Source organism: Danaus plexippus, chromosome Z (genome assembly GCF_018135715.1).
Source record: "Danaus plexippus chromosome Z, MEX_DaPlex, whole genome shotgun sequence".
In the NCBI taxonomy this organism is placed as follows: Eukaryota; Metazoa; Arthropoda; class Insecta; order Lepidoptera; family Nymphalidae; genus Danaus; species Danaus plexippus.
The window spans coordinates 10,691,663-10,710,252 of NC_083559.1; the positions used below are offsets into that span (position 1 = coordinate 10,691,663).

An 18,590-nucleotide genomic window follows, 5' to 3' on the forward strand; every position below is an offset into this window, starting at 1 on the left:
CAATATGATGCAACTGTCTGAATATCAAGCAGTAGCTGGTGGACGTCTAATAATGGATCATCAGCGCCCACAACGCTCTTAGTAACAGTTGCTATTGGCGAAAGGGTTTCACTCAACGGACTAGTTGCATGAGCCCCCATTCCTCAGCTAAGGGGCACGATGAATCTTCTGCTTTTTAGAAAGGCCAAACCGTTTGTAACGGGGTTAGACTAGGGTTCCCACTAGTTGAAAACGTCAGTACTCGTCAGTACTTTGAGTCGTTTGTGGTGTATAGGGGTTTTTAGCTGGTATTCCACCTTGGCATAATTCCCGGAAAAGCAGAACATCTAACCCAACACCAATGATTGTGAAACTCCCACACACTACTTTGCCATTCCGAGCCAACCATCCCTCATAGGATATTCCGAACAAGATAAAGTTATTGAGTGAATGTTTTAAAGATAACCTAACACAAAGTATGCACAAGAATAACGTCATGTATCGTTTGTTTTACTGTTACTGTAGGGTACTTATATGCTGTAAAAGAATATAACGCTTTAAAGATCATGGGTCAAAAACAATTAGGTCAAAGGTATTCATGACACAATCAATTAACTATGATAGAAAATAGATATCAATTTTCTTGAAACAACTAATGTTTTTATTGTCTATTAATGAAATCTAAAATAAGAAAATAAATAAAAAAATGTGTGAATATAATTAATATTTTAATAAACAATTTCTTGTTACTATAAATATTAGAATATAATTAATAAGTTCAAGTCCCAAAATTCTTTCATATAGACAAATATTAACAAAGAAATACGCGAATTTCGTTGATTTAGACATTATTAGATAATAAATCAAAATTGCTTGTATAATAATGTAAACATTTCTAATTAAGGACCGAGAAATTTAACATTGGAACGTAAAAATATAACTTACATTACCTTAAAAAAAGTTCCTATTATATTTGTGAATGCAAAAGTACTCTATGTGCATTGTTATTAAATTTTTCTTCAGGCTAAAGTACTATATACGGATGAATAATAATATTTTTATAGTCACTCAACAATATTAGTTATGTTGTGATTTCTTCAATAATTCGGTATATTTAATAGGGTATAACCTTTTTATATATAGCCTTTTTGAGATATCAACTATTAGTTATTGTTTTCTACGTAATTAAATAATAAACAATGTCGTTTAGTTACAATCACCTTTAATACGTCCATATGTTTTTAGTTAAAAGCTTTAACATAAATAATACTAATGAACACTCATTTTATTTCTATTAATAATTTTGCACACAATCGCACGTAAAGCTTTTTTTTACATTACAAATATTTTTAAGGGGAAGGAACTAACTGTATTGTTATTGAAATTAACTGTCCATAATATGCGGTACATATTAAAAACTGATTTAAAAATGTATTTAAAGCAAAATGGATTTGAAATAAATCACTAGCTATGTCAAAAGTGTGTTCGAATTTTGAAATACCTCAGATTACAAGAAATATTTGAAGGTTTATATGTTCTGATTTAAATACTCTTTAAATATTCTGAAACGTTTTTGAATAATATTTGTCTTTTAAAATTCAAACTAATTCTCTTAATTTATAAAAAAAATCTTTACTTTTATATGAAGGCTCCTACAATGAAATGTAAATATAATGATTAATGAACAGATATCAGAGATTCCATTCATCAGTTACAGCCACGTCGCTCATTATTGCTGTTGCTGAAATATTTTAACTAACAATAAACATTACCATGTTACAACAAAAATAGTAATGTTTATTTTTGTAAAGCGTTAAATGACATGTCAGAAAGTACAGAGCCGATGAAATTGCTCTTAGGCGCTCCGAAAAACGAACGTCTGAGAGCTTGTGTTCCCGACCCTAAAAGTATGTAACAGGATAAAACATATTCAGTACCACAATTTATTTATAACATTTACACAAACCAACCCTCGAAAAATCTCGCAGAACTCAAGTATTTTGTTTATTTGATGATTTTTGGACACTTTTTACAAAACTTTTTGGTTCTTCTACAGATTTTAAATTTAGTTTTGATAAAGGGAAGATTCATCAGTTTTCCGGGCGTAGTGCTATATGTTATTTTACTTGCAAATCTTGGGACTCTACAAAATAATATGTATTTCATAATACAATTATTATTCAAGTAAAAATGTATGGTCACGGTTATTAAAATGTGTTTATATTTTCTATAGCTATGTGTTTATATTATAATTCACTATTGTTGCTGGATAGATTTTATAAATGAAAAACAAAATGGTCATGAAGGTTTTGTCACGGCATGATTCGTCATATTTTTTATAGGACGTAGTGAGCTATAATGCAGTTATTCGTAAATCGAATGATTTAAAATTTAAACAATCTCATTGATTCATAGTGGTCAAATAACTAAATCAAGTTCTGAGTAAATCAGTCACGATGTCCTCTCACATTACATCCGCATTGCATTACTCATGGTATCCCTGTCCATACATTATAATATACTTTAATACCTAGTCAATCGAAATTAGTCTTTATATCGTTTATTATTAGTTATATATGTGTGAAGGACCACAGATATTAGATTCTAATCCAACCATGGCGGATCCACATATCTCTTCCTGGTCGATGCCACAAAACTGCTCTCGAAATATAACGATTCAGGTTAAAAACTCTATCATTAGAAAATGTATGACCCGCCGCTGAGATTGTGCCTTACCCTTAGACGTTCAAGTCTTTCACTTAGAGACTATAACTTGGTGGTGCAGGAACAATCATCGTTTTCTGAAATTAATTTGCCCCTCTTTAATTTAATGGCATCATGGTAGAGCTCTATACTACAAATTTACAGCAAAGAAAAATTTTGTCCGTACACCTTCTTCTCGGATAATGTATTGAGTAATACCTTCATTGTTTATGCCATACCATCTTATATTGTTTTAAAAAAAAATTACCCATACTAAAATACTGACAAAATATATTTTTTCAGCAATTAAATTATATACATACCTTTGTATACATCTCATAAAATATTATATTCCTGTTCTTTTATTGTTACTGACAAAGGGGAACAAAACAATCAAATTTTCTCTATAGAAGCTGCTACTGTTTCAATTAAATTATCTGCCATATTGGATAATATACTTCTACGTTGAGTATTATCCTGCTTAAATGATAAATTCTTATAAAAATTACTCACATCACATGAATCTTTAAATATAGCTATTTAATTTTACTGCAGTCTGATATGAAGACGGTTGTTGCAAACACATCATGACCACTTCCACAAATAAAAATATTTGATAATTATCAAAGTTGTCATTTTTCTTGTGTATGAATTTTTTTAATAAATATAATAATATGAACACATGTGTACCAACAAAAAGTAACTAGTAAATAACATTTCAAATAAACAGTGCGGAGTTATCGGGCGGAACATCTTTTATCGGATAAGATTTACTTGACCATATTTCACACTTATTTGACATTCCAATTATTTCTATAATAACCAAAGCAAGAAAATTATGTACTGAATACAGGATAAAACAATATCTAAATAAGAAGTATCCATAGATTTGTCGTAAATGGTCGTAGTCATTGTCTGATTTTAGAAACTATATAAATTTACTTAAATGAATGTAATTATATTTACTGAATAAAGACTTTCTAGCTTTACAAACTGTTACTTAAATCAAATAAGTGCTTCATTTCTCTTTAATATTCTCGTTTGTAAAGCTTTTTTTATTACACTTTGTCTCCATATGACAGTTACGAATATCCGATGCAGCGAAACTCTTAATGGTTGAAATGAACAGAAAATCCATTTAATTCCCTCATAGAAAAAACAAGAAGCTCACGATGCCGTTTACATTCGGATTATAATTTATTGTTAAGTAGTAGATTTTGACGCTTTTTTCATATTGAAATGCTCCTATATAACTATTATTGAAATGGATAAAAGAATAAATATATAATGATTCAAAATATCTTTAAGGAATAATAAAATTAGGGATAACATTCAAAAAAATGTCCCCAAAATAGCATCTCTTAGAAAATTTGAGCCACTGTTTAAACTGTTTAACTGTTTAAAGAAAAAAAAACAAAGAAAAACAGAACAAATAAACGTAATTAAAAAACTCTTCAACAGATTAACGGATATACGATTGAAACAGCGAAAAACCATTTCAACACATTATAGAAAGTTACTAATTATAGGGGAACAGTTGTGTGAAACAAACTGTCATTACGTATACAATCACATTTATTTCATCAGCTAAAATTCAATGTAGGACATGCCTGCATCTGTTTTAGAATTGACTGTAGCTGTTAGCCCAATTGGCTTTTACAGCGTCACCGGGAGGGGGTGCCTGCAACGTCACAATTCATACGAAGCGTATCCCATCTCCCCATCAATAAACCAGAGTTGAAGCTGTAATGTGAAAACATTTACCAATGAACACCATTAACGCGAACGATGCATACAGCCACATCAATCACATTTTGTTTGGACTTTTCCCAAATTACAGTTCAAAATAAAAATATATAATAAAACATTATATAGAATCTTATTTTTAATCAAATAAAGTACTTCTAAATAAACACAAATAATATAATTGATTGGAGGCAAATGACATTAAAATATACGCAAACGATTACTTAAAGAGACCATAATTACTTAAATGTAATGTTTATTGAGAAATCCACTATGTATTTTTATAAGTTTTCATTGCTGATTTTATGAATTCACAGCCTTTGGTTTCAAACTTATTTATCAAATTCAATGAAAGTAATATATTTATGTAGATAAAAATACGAAAGTCAAACAAGGGATAATATACAAACAAAATATCTTTTATTACATTCCTAATTATTTGTTAAATAAGTAAACAATTAAACTGTTACGAATGTTTTAATTTCTAGATATTATTTATTATTAAAATACTTAGTCACCGTATTGATACGCTTTGAGTAAAATAAATTTCATGTTAATTAGATTATTTTATTGATGAAAATTACTCACTTATTCAAATAAAACGTTCCACACACATTGTTAATATCAACTGTTCTACAAAATTATAACAATTTTATATTTATTTCCTTAGCAAATATAATTTAACAAAATAATAACCATTCACTGCGATATAAATTTTCTCGTCGTGATGATTAATACCGAACCCGTGGTTCTTTGCCTTGACGGGATTATAAAAACAAGATCACCATTTAACTATCAATACTTCCTCTATAGCGTTTAAAGAGACAACCCGTATTTTTTGCCGTAAACCTAAATTTAGTGTCAATTGGTATTAGATAGTATTTAAGCTGCCTTGTGATATCATGTACAAATATATACTAGGTTTTGTGAGTATTTTGTGTCAAAAATATATTGTTTGCATTAAAAAAAAATAGGTAAAAAGAATGAAGTGACTGTGTTTACTAAATTCGCTGATTTAGAACTTTAAATATTATGACATAAGAATTTTTACTAGTCCAGTAAAGTGTTCTTATCGTATTTGTACAGTAAGTACATCAAGTAAAAGGCTTAATTTTTTCTTTCAGATTTTAATTAACATTTTTGTAGCTGCATTTCCAAACACAGACATTAAAAACAACATTAATCAATCCCAAGAAGACGATTACGTTCAAGAACATGACAGTCCATTTTTACATAATGAATTAAAAACGACTTTAACTTCAGAGAGACCTATTTCTAATTACGAAGTTACAGAAATAGTTGTGGATATACCAGATAACAGAACAGTAGGTCCGATAATTACTAATTATACAATCCCCAGACCGCTTAATACGGTTCCCATCGTTACAGAAACAGAAAATGTTATTAACAATGGAGAAACTGAAAGAGTTACAATTTCTACAGACCACGAAAAAGAGGGAAAGAAGAACTACGTGAGTATATTTCATGTGAAAGCTGAGTTTGAAGATAAAACAGAGCAGACAACCCAAGTAGTAGATAACCACCACGTGTCGCACGTATCTGGTTTTAAAAATTACTTACACACCATCAAACAAGGAATAATAGATGGAGTTAAAAGCATAATCGGCCGACACAAGGTAAATTATGACGATTCCGATGGTCCTTTGGGGTTTATAAATAAATTACATAAAAAAAGTACAGTTGCTGCTCATCAGTTTCACGATGTAGTCTTCGGACACTCAAGTCATGAAACTAACTAATTTAATTGTTACTGTTCTAATTTTAATAAAAAATATAAGTGAATATCTAATTTTTATTTATGTAAAAATTATTTTCATTTGCATATTTATCACTATAAAAAAGGTAAGTAACAATTATACCGGTTACTTATTCACTAACTACACTTGAGGTGCTCGTGTCTAGCGTGCTATAAGTGTTATGTTTCTATTTTAAAGTATCTTTCTTTTAATATTAGATAAAACAATCACAGTTACTTAATGCAAACCTTTAAACCAACAACACACCAACGACAGTTTAGCAATATTTTCTATTGATAGTTGTCAATCCATTTGATATAATATGATGACACTATTCACTCTCAAACAATATCAAAATACACAGTATATTAAAACGGCCGACTTTCACGCCACACTTCTGTATGCATATAATGTTAAACGCTTTTGTTACGCTCCATTGATTTAGTATTTCCTATGACGCGAGTCGCGTTAGACTTCTTTGAACATATGACATAGAAAAACAATTAGACAGTAAGTGAATTAGTTATTATTTTCTTATTTTACTATGAAAAATCTATATGAATATTCTATTTCAATTATATTATTATTTATAAAATTATTTCCGACTACCTATAGCAGAAAATATACCTATAAAATAAGAATGACATGATCACTTCATAGACAATTTTAGTAGGTACGCGTGACGTACATATACTTATCCTGTACATACACAAAATTAAACAATCACGTTAAATTTCCAAAACAGACAAAGAACGTTTCGTAACAAAAGATAATGAAACAGCAGTTCTTTTGAGTTTTTCATTTTCTTCTTTAAATATACTTTCTGTCACTGTCCCACTAGTTGTATTTGTTACATTAATTCGACGTGTGGATTGTGGTTTATTTCTGACATTTATCAAGTTATTTAGGACCATTAACAAATCTTGTAGTATATTATGTTACATTATATCCCTGTAACTTGTATTATTATCTTTTATAAAAAATCTGTAACAGTAAAAAAAATTATATAATCAAACTATTTGAATAATATTATAAAGAATACATTGCGAATATAAGTTAGAAAATTTTCTGTCTTCCGTGAAGTAATCTCATTTTACTATATGAATATGTCATTCAAATATTTCAATCATCGTATGTAGCTTGGCCAACAATTTTGCATTCATACCTAATAATCCGTTTCAGAGCATTATTGCAATTTTAAGAAATATAATTTTATATATATATATATATATATATATATATATATATATATATATATAAACATTACCATAATTGCATGAGAAAACAAATATATAAAAAAAAATGCTTGTTAGTCTCTGTATCTGTCTTTAATTCTCCGATTTTACCCCCGTTTTGTTCGTTGTATAGATTTAATCCCCTTGTCTATACGATTATGAAAATTATAAGCAATTTTCAAATAATGTATGGACAAAACCTAAATTTTCAAGAGAGAAAATCAAAATGTATTACACCTCGAACATTTATCTTACATGTAAAAACAGTCAACCCCAAAGGTCTGATTAAAATAAAAAACTTAAGTGATAAGATCTTTTGTTTCCCTTTCTTAAATTATGACTGTATTTGATTGGACTTGAGTTCAGCAAAAATTATAATTTCTATTTAGGGCACTTTCCGTTAAAAACATTATAACGTTCTGTATTTAAGAAGTACGTTATCGTTTAAAATTTTTACAAATCACTATACACTATGCATAGCAATTTACAAAAATAAATAAAAAATTGAAATTAATAATAACTATTATTATAGTAATAACACAACTTAGATACAGAAAAAAGCAGACAAATTTTTAAATAAAATAGTATTGTCTCTGTGATTTACTCTACGAGTTAAATACATTTGGAAATTCGATAACAGCATTCCATTAAAGTTTATATGTTCCTAAAGTGTCGACTATACTATAAATCAAAATGAAACAAAATTTAGCTTATCCTGCTTGTTTTCGAAATATCAAAACTCAGGGAACACAGAAACGGAAATGCTGTACTATCAAATGTTAATAACGTACCTACATTCTGTATTAGTTGTAATAACTAAACATATGCATATCTATGTTTAATATACCACTGATTAAAGTGCAAAGATACATATTACGTTTAAAGTGACATGATAAGGTTGTTGCATCGTTTCTTCGTAAAACGAAATACAAGCTTTAAATAACTGTTTATTTTTTTATATTTGTAACCTTACTTATTTGTCATGGTTCTTAGGAATGTTTTATAATAACCTTCTCGGACCTTTGAGAGTCATCAATCTTCCTTGTTTATGAAGGAAAATTAAACAAACAATCACCTAATTAAAAGAAATGTTGAACATGTGATATAAAATGACTTTATTAAATATAATAAGTGTCCAACAACGGCTTTGTCTTGCTTGGGGGTTTTTGAAAAAGTGGTTTTATAATTCCTTTATCCTTAACATTGAACAGTGGTTTTTCCAAATTCCTCTCTTGGTTTTTAATAATCACGTGGAAAGTCCTTTTCAAAAACTCGGAAAGTCTTAACAGTCATGTCAATTTAAAAATAACTACAAAATGTCTTCGATTCCTTTGAACTTGAATTTAAGAGATATGAATGCAATAAAAGCTGTATAAACATATGTATATAGTAAAAAAAATATATAACTCGATTTTACAAAAGCAGTCGTTAAACGACCTTTAGAAATTCTTCAAATGAACCAAAATGAATTTTATTATCTCGTTTCGATATTCCAACAAAGTTGTTTATGTTTTAATAAAATTATAATGTCCTCTTATGTTGAAAATAATTACAGATTTTTTTTTTTATTTCACCAATAATAAAAGTGGGAGGTACAGAAGCACTTCTTTAAAAAAATATATATTTACTCAATTTATTACCAACGGCTTTGGTTAGTATTATTAAATAATTTAAAATATCACAATTTACTTTTAAATAATAATAGCAATATTTATGAAAACTTATTTGTTATAAAATTTATTTATAATGATATCATGTCTTTATAGGATTTTCAATGTCATGCAAATTGTTGGAAAGAGTTTCGCTCTTATTCATGTCGGCATATTGTCCTATTCAAATGATTTTAAAAGGCTGAACATAATAAATGCATAAATTATTATGTTTTCGAGAACTTCCTTAGAAATATGCATAATCCAATTGAGGAGTCTTTTGATACAAATCTACCAAATGATACGGAATGAAAATAAACAATTGCGTTGCAAATAAAACAGTTTTTCTAAGCGGAGTTTAAAAAATAATTAATTTTATTATTAGTATAGTTATTTCGGCTTTTTAATAGTTTGCTTTGTCTTTTTTTCATTCAATTTTTTTTTATTTAAAACTAATATATATTAAGCCGTATTGAGTGCAATTTTGTGGTTTTTCTTTTTTGACTGGTTTAAAAGTTTGGAAGGAATTTGTTAGCGAATTTAAACAATTACCATATATACTTCTTTTCTAAAAAATTAAACAAGATTTCATTTCACTTTTTAAAAAGTCCGTGCGAGACAAATATACTAACTTTACTTGCAATGTTGCGAATTTTGACCGGTATGCCAGATGGTCAGTGAACCCTACATTGTTTGTCCGCTAAGCACGACGCCAATGCAAACTGGTTCTCTCACACCACTAAGTAGTGATGAGGTCATTTAATGTTTTTAACTAATTTCCTCCAATTTTTGAATTGTTTTCTTTACAAAATACCTCAAATAGATTTTTCTCCATGTGGAATATATGTTAAATGTTCGAATATTATGAAATTCGATTGAAGTACTTAAGTCAAATCTTATTGATATAACTTTACGAACAAAATATATAATACAGATTTTGTTAATTAAAAAAAAAATTAGTTGTAATTAATATTTTTGCAAATAAAACTAATTTAAAGTGCTGTAACAACAACATTAGAAGATAGCAATTAAAAGACAGAACAAGTCTAGTTGGTCGGAGGTCAGTGGTCGGATGCTGCAGTCCAGAGAGACGCGAGCAGCTCACGCACGTGTCCAACGCTCAGGTGAGTTAGAAATAATTTAATTGAAAAAAATACGATGCGAAATTTTGTATTTGGTTACTTTATTTCTTTCAAATAAATTTTGTTTCAACAATGTTATCTGCCATTTTTTGTATGTGTATATTAAGTCTTATATATTAAAAAAAAATAATTGTACGAATTATAATTTCAACACATATCTAATTCGTACCCTTAAAGCACATTTCTATAGATAATTTTAAAGTCGCCACCGGTTTTTCCACATTTATTACTACAGAATGGGTAAGGGTTGCTTTTTGTGATTTTTTTTTGTGCTTTGCGTTCTATACAATATTATTTATATATATATATCTAAAATGCTATGTATTATGAATCAACATGGGAGAGATAAAATAATATTATTTCAACCAGCATATGCTTATGGTTTTAATCGGATTGTCTTAAATATTCTTCTCTCATTGTTAAATATTCTTAGCTTTACTGTTTAGTTTTTTGGCATGAAAGGTCATATAGATATTGCATACAGACTCCCTCTCAGATTCTTCGAAATTCAATCAACTTTAGAATTCATTCTAAATATTGAAAACTTGAAAAACATATGACAGAACGGCAAAATATGAAAAAATATTACTATAGCCTTATTTAGAGAAGAACATATTTGTGTCTTAATAACTAACTGGACCATCTTCTTTTTTTTATTTTCACAACATTCTGTGATAAATTATTGGATGGTAAGAAATAAAACATAAAATATATAACTAATGTCGTTGTTAGCTACATTATAGATTAAAACTTTTTTTTTAACACAATCGTTTAAAAAAAAACCTGTTAAATGTATTAAAATAAATAATAGATATCTTAAGTTTTATATTTAGCTACAAGAAAATTTAACGGTACCCAAGTTCCCTCACCTCTATATGTTTTAATTATATGTAAAGTGAAATACATGAATTCAACTCACGAGCAGGCTCTGCCACCTGCGACCATTAAGATCTTGTTTAGACATAATTCTTTGTCGCAATATAAAAAAAAAAATAAAGACAATTATTTTTTTTACGAACTCCTCAAACGGAAGTCAACTCCCATATATTTTTGTAGTTTCTATCCTAAAATTGACTTCGTGTATATTTTCAGATTTAATAACCTCGTAAAGTGTCTCATAAATAAGTCTTCCTCTACTTCAAGCCCTATAAAATTCTTGTTTTGCAAAGATATTGCATATTGTCTCTTTTAAATATCAGCAGATTCCTTTTATTGTTATTTCTTGTTACCGTTTGGGTCATCGGCTACTAAGGTTTTTTATCTTTATAACATCGATGAATCTTTTATAGTTTTGGCTTAAAATCTTTTGTAAAATATTTTTATATGTATGAATCATTAGTTAAATATGTTACAAATAAAACGATAAAAATGTGGTTTCGTGTATTATGTTGTGTAGAAAAATGGAACAAACAAAAACATAAATCAAAACATACTTTGTATTTATTCTTTCTATTCCTCTCAGACAAATCAGTGTTCAGACTGATTTGTTGAGATTACATTTGTAGACGATTTATAAATATTTTATATCCATATCAATGTTTTGATAATAGTGAATTATAATTTAATGTCTGAAACTTTAAAAGATAATTCACAAAAAAATTAACTCCGTTTAAAACATTTATTCTAAGCAAGTTTTAAAAACCACCCGACGTAGTAAATAAACAATTTAATAGCAACTAGTCAATGTCGATTAAAAACTAATTAACACCATTTTATTACTAAGACTTGAACTGCTATCGAGTATAAAAATTTATTATACACGGAAGAAATTCCAATCTAGACCAGATAGGACCTCAACCGTTATTTGGAATGAGGACAACGGCAGTCTCTACAGACCCTAACGTCTACCTACATTATCAACTGTTCATTGAGATTTTAAAATAAACTTATTTATTTTTACTAAATGTACTTATATATCCTGGCTGCAAACTATCTATTGGATCGAAATTTTGTATGATAGTTAAACGACAATAAATTTTTTAATTTTATAATTTTAATTGTATAACTGGTGGAATATGTATATATATATTAGGACTCGTTTCTTATAAAACCAAACCTTGTCCAAACCAATCCTTTAGCATAGGAATAAATCAATTTGTCAGGTTATTGAATGTAATTTCATTGATTTAGTTACTTTATGCGCAATTAGGTTACAGGGAACGAGCAAATTTTCTTACATAAGATTCCCTTATACCAGAAGTAACGAATTAATATTTTCCTTTTTCTGACCACCAACTTAGGACATTGTAATAAATTAAAATTTAAACAGTTTTATTCTAGTGTACTTTTTTCAAAAACACAGATATAAGGCACCTACAGGCTTCTCTTTGTCTAATTATGTCTATTATTGTGATGTCCTGTATACTGAAATTTTTTTACGTATTATATTTTTATTAAAGAGGTTGTCTTTTTCAAGTGTTTTTATAAGATTGTCTCCTAAAATATTTACGCGGTTTCCAAGGAATTAGCATACTACAAAGTGCAAATTAGGAACTAGTGTATTCAAGGCACATCAAACTCTTTCTAGAATCCACAAAATTTGATTTACTTGATCGCTAACTAGGATTAAACATCTTATTTTGTTGTGTCCTTATGCATAAAGAAATTGCATAATAGTGTTAGTGCAAATCTATAAAGAAATAAAAAAAAATGTATATTGCAACATATTAAAACAAAAAAATATTTCTGCTACAAACACTGCTATCTCTAAACTTTGGATTTCTATTTATTAGTGTGGAATTTTTACACTTTTTACAGTGGAGAAATAATATTGTATATATAAACAAATTACAATTAAAGTTCAATAACTCTGTTACAGTTCACCATGTTTCGTATAGTTACAACCTGTGCAGTGTTCCTGCACCTACATATTATGGTAAGCTATTTTCATCTGTTTGGTCTAGATTTTTCTATTTGAAGAAAATTATTTGTAACAAAACAAATGTTCTTGGCCGACTTTAAAAACTGTGTAGGTTCCGTATTGAACCAATGTATATACGAATGTGTCTCCGTGATTGTCTCAAAAACCACTTTTCAAATTAAAATGTCGTTTTCATCCAAGGGTTTATTTTATTATTCAGATTATAATAACACTCTTGAAGTTTACTTATAAGATTCTTCTATTTATTCTTAAATACAGTCAAATACAATTATTCTTTGAAACAAATTACGGCTAACAGGTTTTGGCTCTGAAATATTTAAAAACTTCGTTAGTTGGTAATATGCCTGATAACATTCACCAACACTTTTATTTGTTATCAGCAGCTGTTACACCTGAAAGCGGCTTGTTAGCATTCATTCGTTTTCACTTTTAGACAATTAGATTACTTGTTTAATTTTGCCGTTTAGGTTATTGCATTTAAAATTCCATTGAATAAATGAAACCTCATCGAAAAAATTATTCACAATTACTCTAACAACAATTAATTTAATAAAAATATGCAAACAACAAAACAGTGTTTTATGGCACTAACATCAATATTGTAATCTCTAAGTATTGACCCGGATTTATCAACGCTCATAAATTAATAACATTGGTTCTGAATTCCTAATTTGAAATAATTACTAAAACAATTAATGTCGATTACTATTGGGAACTCGGAATTAGCCGCTGTTACAAATCTGTGTATAATAAACATCGAATGGAATGTGATTAAAGAAAAAACTCTCAGGTAAAAAACTGATTTTATTGCTTAATATAAGTGATGGAAAAAATATATATTATTAATGGGTACTATTTTATCATAAAAAACACGCAATTAAATTTATTTGTGAAACAAATTTTTAGGTAAAATTATTTAAATAAAACATTACTAGGAGTAGCTATGCTGCTATGTTGTTAATTAAATATAATACGTTAAGATTATAAGCCCTCCGTTAACGAACTGGTAAACCGTTAATTTGTTAAATTCTAAATGACAAACTAGAAATTTATTTAACTAATTAAGTGTATACAATTTACTAACTAGCGTAATAGGCTTAGGATCACAAATTTAAAAGTGTTACCTTAAGCACAATGGTCAGTTTTTGTCTTGACCGAATTGCAATTTTTATATTAGAGGATTAAAATTTAAGAATCGTAAAATTACATTTAAAATGACAGTTATAATCTTTTAGGTTCTATCAGCGAAGCAGCAGGTACAACTTTCAGATTCATATCTACCTGTGGCGATGCAGGTGATAGCGCACCTCACGGATCAGATGGCTTTTGAAGTAAAGGATGACGTGCCCAAGAGCACCACTGCCAAGCCCTTGTATGTCACATCAGATTTTTTCGCAAGCTTGCCCAATACTGGCTGGCGGATAAGATATGGTATTGCAAGGTGACAGTCTTCTGCTTTAGTGCGGTGCTTTTGATTTAACTAAATATCTTTCCTAATACTTTAACCTTACTCTTTTTAACCAAGTGCTTTTTGTATTACTTAGCTTTATATCATGCTTATAAGCTTTTGTAGTATGTTATTAAATATGTACCATTATATTTTTCGTATCAAATAAGTTTAGTTATAATTTGTAAAAATTACTTTAAAATTAAACAATATGATTTGCTTTTGTTGAAAATATTAAAACACCTTCTTTTTAGAGACACAACCACAGCATTCCACAAGCCTGGTCTTTATGCACCAGCTTCGCCTCCAAAACCATCAGAAAGACAAAAGAGCAATAACTACGTCCTTTTGCCTGTTGAACAAAACTATCAACATACTATCATAGAACCTCAAGAGAAGAAAACCGAAGAACCATTGTTAGCAGCGCATAATGAGGAAGTCAGCCCGTTATTGGAACCTCCTCCGAATCATCCCCATCAATTATTACCCTACAATCCCATCAAGTATCCACGAAGTTCAGATGATGAATTCAATGAGGAGAACCTTCAATATTTATCACCACAAATCAGGGACATGATCAGAATGGCAAAAAATCCCGATGATGAAAGATTGATAGATGTTTGGGATGGTCTAAGAGCTAATCCCCTGGAAGTATCATCAAGGGGGAAACTATCGACCTCCAACTTGAGATTGCTACTGCTTTACGATCTCTTAAGTAGAGACGCGAAGAGACAAAGGCTTTCTGACTACAGTGTAAGTAAAATTAATTTAAAATACTCAATTTCCTTTCCATTAAAGGCACTTCTTGATGCTTTTAATATAGTTGTATTGCGGTTCAATCACGGCTCTGTTCTTTCGATGTTTATATTTTACCGGAGGTTCCATTAGCGACAAGATTAAAAAGTCTACTCAATATTTATATTAAAACGCTTGATAATAATCCAGATAATATGCTTTATATTTCTTATACAATGACTAGAGTAGAGTGTACATATGTACATTATGACAATTTACATTCCCGCTTCCATTGAATCGTACTCACCTTTCAGCTTCTAAGATTAGCAACTAAAAATACTAAGGTCCCTGGCATTTTGGACAAGACCACATCATGCTAAAAGGAAATAAAATTGTTCAAATTTAAATAATTATTATCTGTTCAACATATTTGTGTAAGACAGATACATAAATATCTATCTCGCAAAACAAACTTAGCAACATCATATGAAACAAGTTGTCTTTGAATAGTAATATTTGATTACACAGTATTCAAGATGTACTGATCTGTAGGTATTTATGTATCAAAATCAAGATATCTCTATTTATTTCTATATAATGGAGAATTATTTGCGAGATTTGCAAAGTCTTCTTATTGATTATATACATTTTTGTGTTCTTAACTTTTTTTAATATAAATATTATTTCATCTAGTCCATAATCGACGCTAGAGTAAAAAATCAATAAGAATGGTCTTCCATAAATATGTCATGAAAAATATCAGAGAAAACTTTTTACCATAATTACCATCATAATTTTCGCCGTGACTGTCTAGGGTAGTTGACCTTAAACAAAGTCATTGCCAGACAAACGGAAGATACTAAAAGAGATTTCTTTATGTAAATGGTTTTTACGACGCTCCTTTATTTTCGTTTGATTAAATGAAAGTTTTTCGTATATGTGGAAGCTCTCTATGTTTACGAGAAATACTACAATAATGTTTTTGTTTTAGACGTATAGGATTCTTGACACAAACAAAACAAATATTAGATCAACTTTATCAACTTAATGTATAATCAACCTCCAAAATAAATCCTTAATCTTTCAAGCGTCTTAGGCACATGGAAATTTAAGTTGTACACTCCGAGTATTTTAAATTAAAAAAAAAAGTTTCTTAATAAATATAATGTTCAAATGTCAGTTTACTTAAGTCTAAGGCTACATGTTTAGCATCGATATAAATCTCCAAACGACGCCGTAAATCTATTCGTATACCCGATAATTTTCTGAATACATAGAAGAATATTGAGAGAAAAAATGTAGATCATAATATTTAAAATATTCAAATGCTTTTGGATACAAAAAAGTTCAACTTTAAGGAATATAAAATTAAAAAGGAACGGACAAAAGAAGATAAATTTTAACGGTCCATAAAACTGTTTTATGAATTTTATCTCAACAAGAAATATTTTCATGTTACGTACATGACCTACAATATTTTTATTATTGTAGGAAAAAAGTATCTTTGCGTCGCTTAATTTATTTAGTGACTCCGCTTCTAGCTAGAATAGGACCGGCGCCTTTCACGTTAACGAACTAGAAAAAAGTTAATCCTAGACTTAATCCTATTTTGGAATTATTGAAGGAATAAATTTTACTTTTGTTTTTAAAACAAATTTTTACTTATTTTTATTTAATATTGATAAACGAAATAATGAATGTATTACAAAGGTTGGCTTAATATTACTTCGAATGCTCTGATTTGCTTTTGAATTTATGGTCGTATTTATTTATTATAAATTCGTCCATTGTTGTATGTAATTCCATTCCATGTAAATTCCATTTTTTAGATAAAAATTCATCTTGGCGTGTCTCTCATATTTTCTTAAGATACATTTTTATTTATATTTAGAAAACTAGACGTAGTATATTTCTTTTAATTATTTTAAATGTCGTATTTTGAAATATTCTAATAGTTGTCCAACAGCGTCTAATTATTTTAATTATCTTATCATATTGAAACCTTTAAATTACCGAATCAAATAAAAAGAAAATTGTTGAATGATTTTATTCTTGAACTATGCCATATTGTAAATGTCAATGTATTATACGTTTTATTGTCCGAACATCATTAATGTCTAATACTAATATGTATATGCTATCATTTGACAAGGATAAAAGATAAAAATAGATTTATAGGTATCGGAAAAGCAATGGAGTAATTATTTTTATTATATGTTAATATAAACAACGCTAATAAACCTAACAAATTAGTTATTTGTATCCAATTTTACTATTCCTACAATTAAAATGGTGATTTCTAGGGATTTTCTCCTGACGTGATGAAGAACCTGGTAGAGTCTTCAGACGGAGGTGCCAGTGAACAACTCCGATTCGCGCTTTCCAAGATGGTGGAGAGAAACGACTGCGGTAACGACTACGCTAACAATAGAGCGAAAGAAATGGTTGTTGAACTGGCCAAGGCAGAATCTAAATTGTCTTCCGAGCTCAGATACCTGCAGCCTCTCGTATATAAGTTCTAACTCTTGATGTAATTAATGCAATGTATTACACGTTAACATATTATTTTTATAAATGTTTCTGCAATAGTATATTTTAAAGATTATTCACTGGCTTTACTTTTTATAGGTTAAAAGAAAAAAAAAAACAATAAAAATAAGCAAAATATAAAACATTTTTATGTTCAATCCTATCTATTTTTATTATTCATACAATATTTATTCGCTGATGAAAATTCCTTTCGGAAGACGGAAAACGTAATTTTCGTTCTGTATATTTAACAATGTACAAGGTAAGCTTTTAATCAAAAACCTCAAAACTTCTGAACGTTTATGGAAATTTTAAACGCTTCTGTAATATAACGTGCAAACAAACGAGTCACTCAAAATGAAATACGTGTTACTTGTTGTTCATTTGGCTATTACCATATTAAGTTTCGGTAAGCAATATTGTTGTAAAAGCAAAATATTCTACTATTATTTGATGAATTAATTTAGAAGCAGATAAAATGAATAATAAATGTAAGGATAGATTGCTGAGAAAAAATTCCCTTTGTTTGATCTCACTATAAATTTTAATTTAAAAGTTGATTGAATTCTTCCTTTGATTAAACCAATCTATGAAAATCGATCCATGTGACCTTATAAATCCTTCAATTTAATTTTTTGTCGTTAAAAATTTTTATGTAGTTACGAATATTTAATACATCTTTAATTGCCTTACAGCACTTTAAAATGTGTTTCCGCAGTTTTGTGGCTTTAAGATTTTTTTTTAATAGCAAGTATATATTTTTTTCCTAAAAAAATCTATTATATTT

The 18,590-nt window shown here is 28.6% G+C and overlaps 2 protein-coding genes and 1 long non-coding RNA gene across 8 annotated transcripts; 2 read left to right on the top strand and 1 right to left on the bottom strand.

Annotated features, from left to right (window-relative positions):
- Positions 1-712: 712 nt before the first annotated feature.
- Positions 713-3,427, bottom strand: LOC116777593 (uncharacterized). Of its 3 annotated transcripts, XR_009753394.1 has the most exons (4): positions 3,006-3,427; positions 2,716-2,780; positions 1,950-2,635; positions 713-1,880 (listed from the first exon to the last, which is right to left on the bottom strand). It is a non-coding gene; the product is annotated as an uncharacterized LOC116777593 (long non-coding RNA). The 3 variants fall into 3 exon arrangements; XR_009753393.1 differs by lacking the exon at positions 713-1,880 and having other exon boundaries at positions 2,006-2,635; positions 3,196-3,427; XR_004354056.2 differs by lacking the exon at positions 713-1,880 and having other exon boundaries at positions 2,006-2,122.
- A 1,603-nt stretch (positions 3,428-5,030) lies between these two features.
- Positions 5,031-6,231, top strand: LOC116777523 (uncharacterized). Of its 2 annotated transcripts, XM_061526302.1 has the most exons (3): positions 5,031-5,354; positions 5,553-5,753; positions 5,818-5,950. In XM_061526302.1, exons 1-3 carry the CDS (start codon positions 5,331-5,333, stop codon positions 5,902-5,904), a joined length of 312 nt encoding a protein of 103 aa, XP_061382286.1. In that variant the 5' UTR covers positions 5,031-5,330; the 3' UTR covers positions 5,905-5,950. The 2 variants fall into 2 exon arrangements, with proteins under 2 accessions (XP_061382286.1, XP_032527022.2); XM_032671131.2 differs by having other exon boundaries at positions 5,553-6,231.
- Positions 6,232-6,642: 411 nt separating this feature from the next.
- On the top strand, positions 6,643-17,946 carry LOC116778034 (uncharacterized). Of its 3 annotated transcripts, none has more exons than XM_032671877.2 (6): positions 6,645-6,695; positions 10,068-10,193; positions 13,030-13,086; positions 14,328-14,533; positions 14,794-15,292; positions 17,578-17,946. In XM_032671877.2, the coding sequence occupies exons 3-6, from the start codon at positions 13,036-13,038 to the stop codon at positions 17,794-17,796; spliced, it is 975 nt and encodes a 324-aa protein (XP_032527768.2). In that variant the 5' UTR covers positions 6,645-6,695; positions 10,068-10,193; positions 13,030-13,035; the 3' UTR covers positions 17,797-17,946. The 3 variants fall into 3 exon arrangements, with proteins under 3 accessions (XP_061382285.1, XP_032527768.2, XP_032527769.2); XM_032671878.2 differs by having other exon boundaries at positions 6,660-6,695; positions 14,328-14,464; XM_061526301.1 differs by lacking the exon at positions 10,068-10,193 and having other exon boundaries at positions 6,643-6,695.
- Positions 17,947-18,590: the final 644 nt, after the last annotated feature.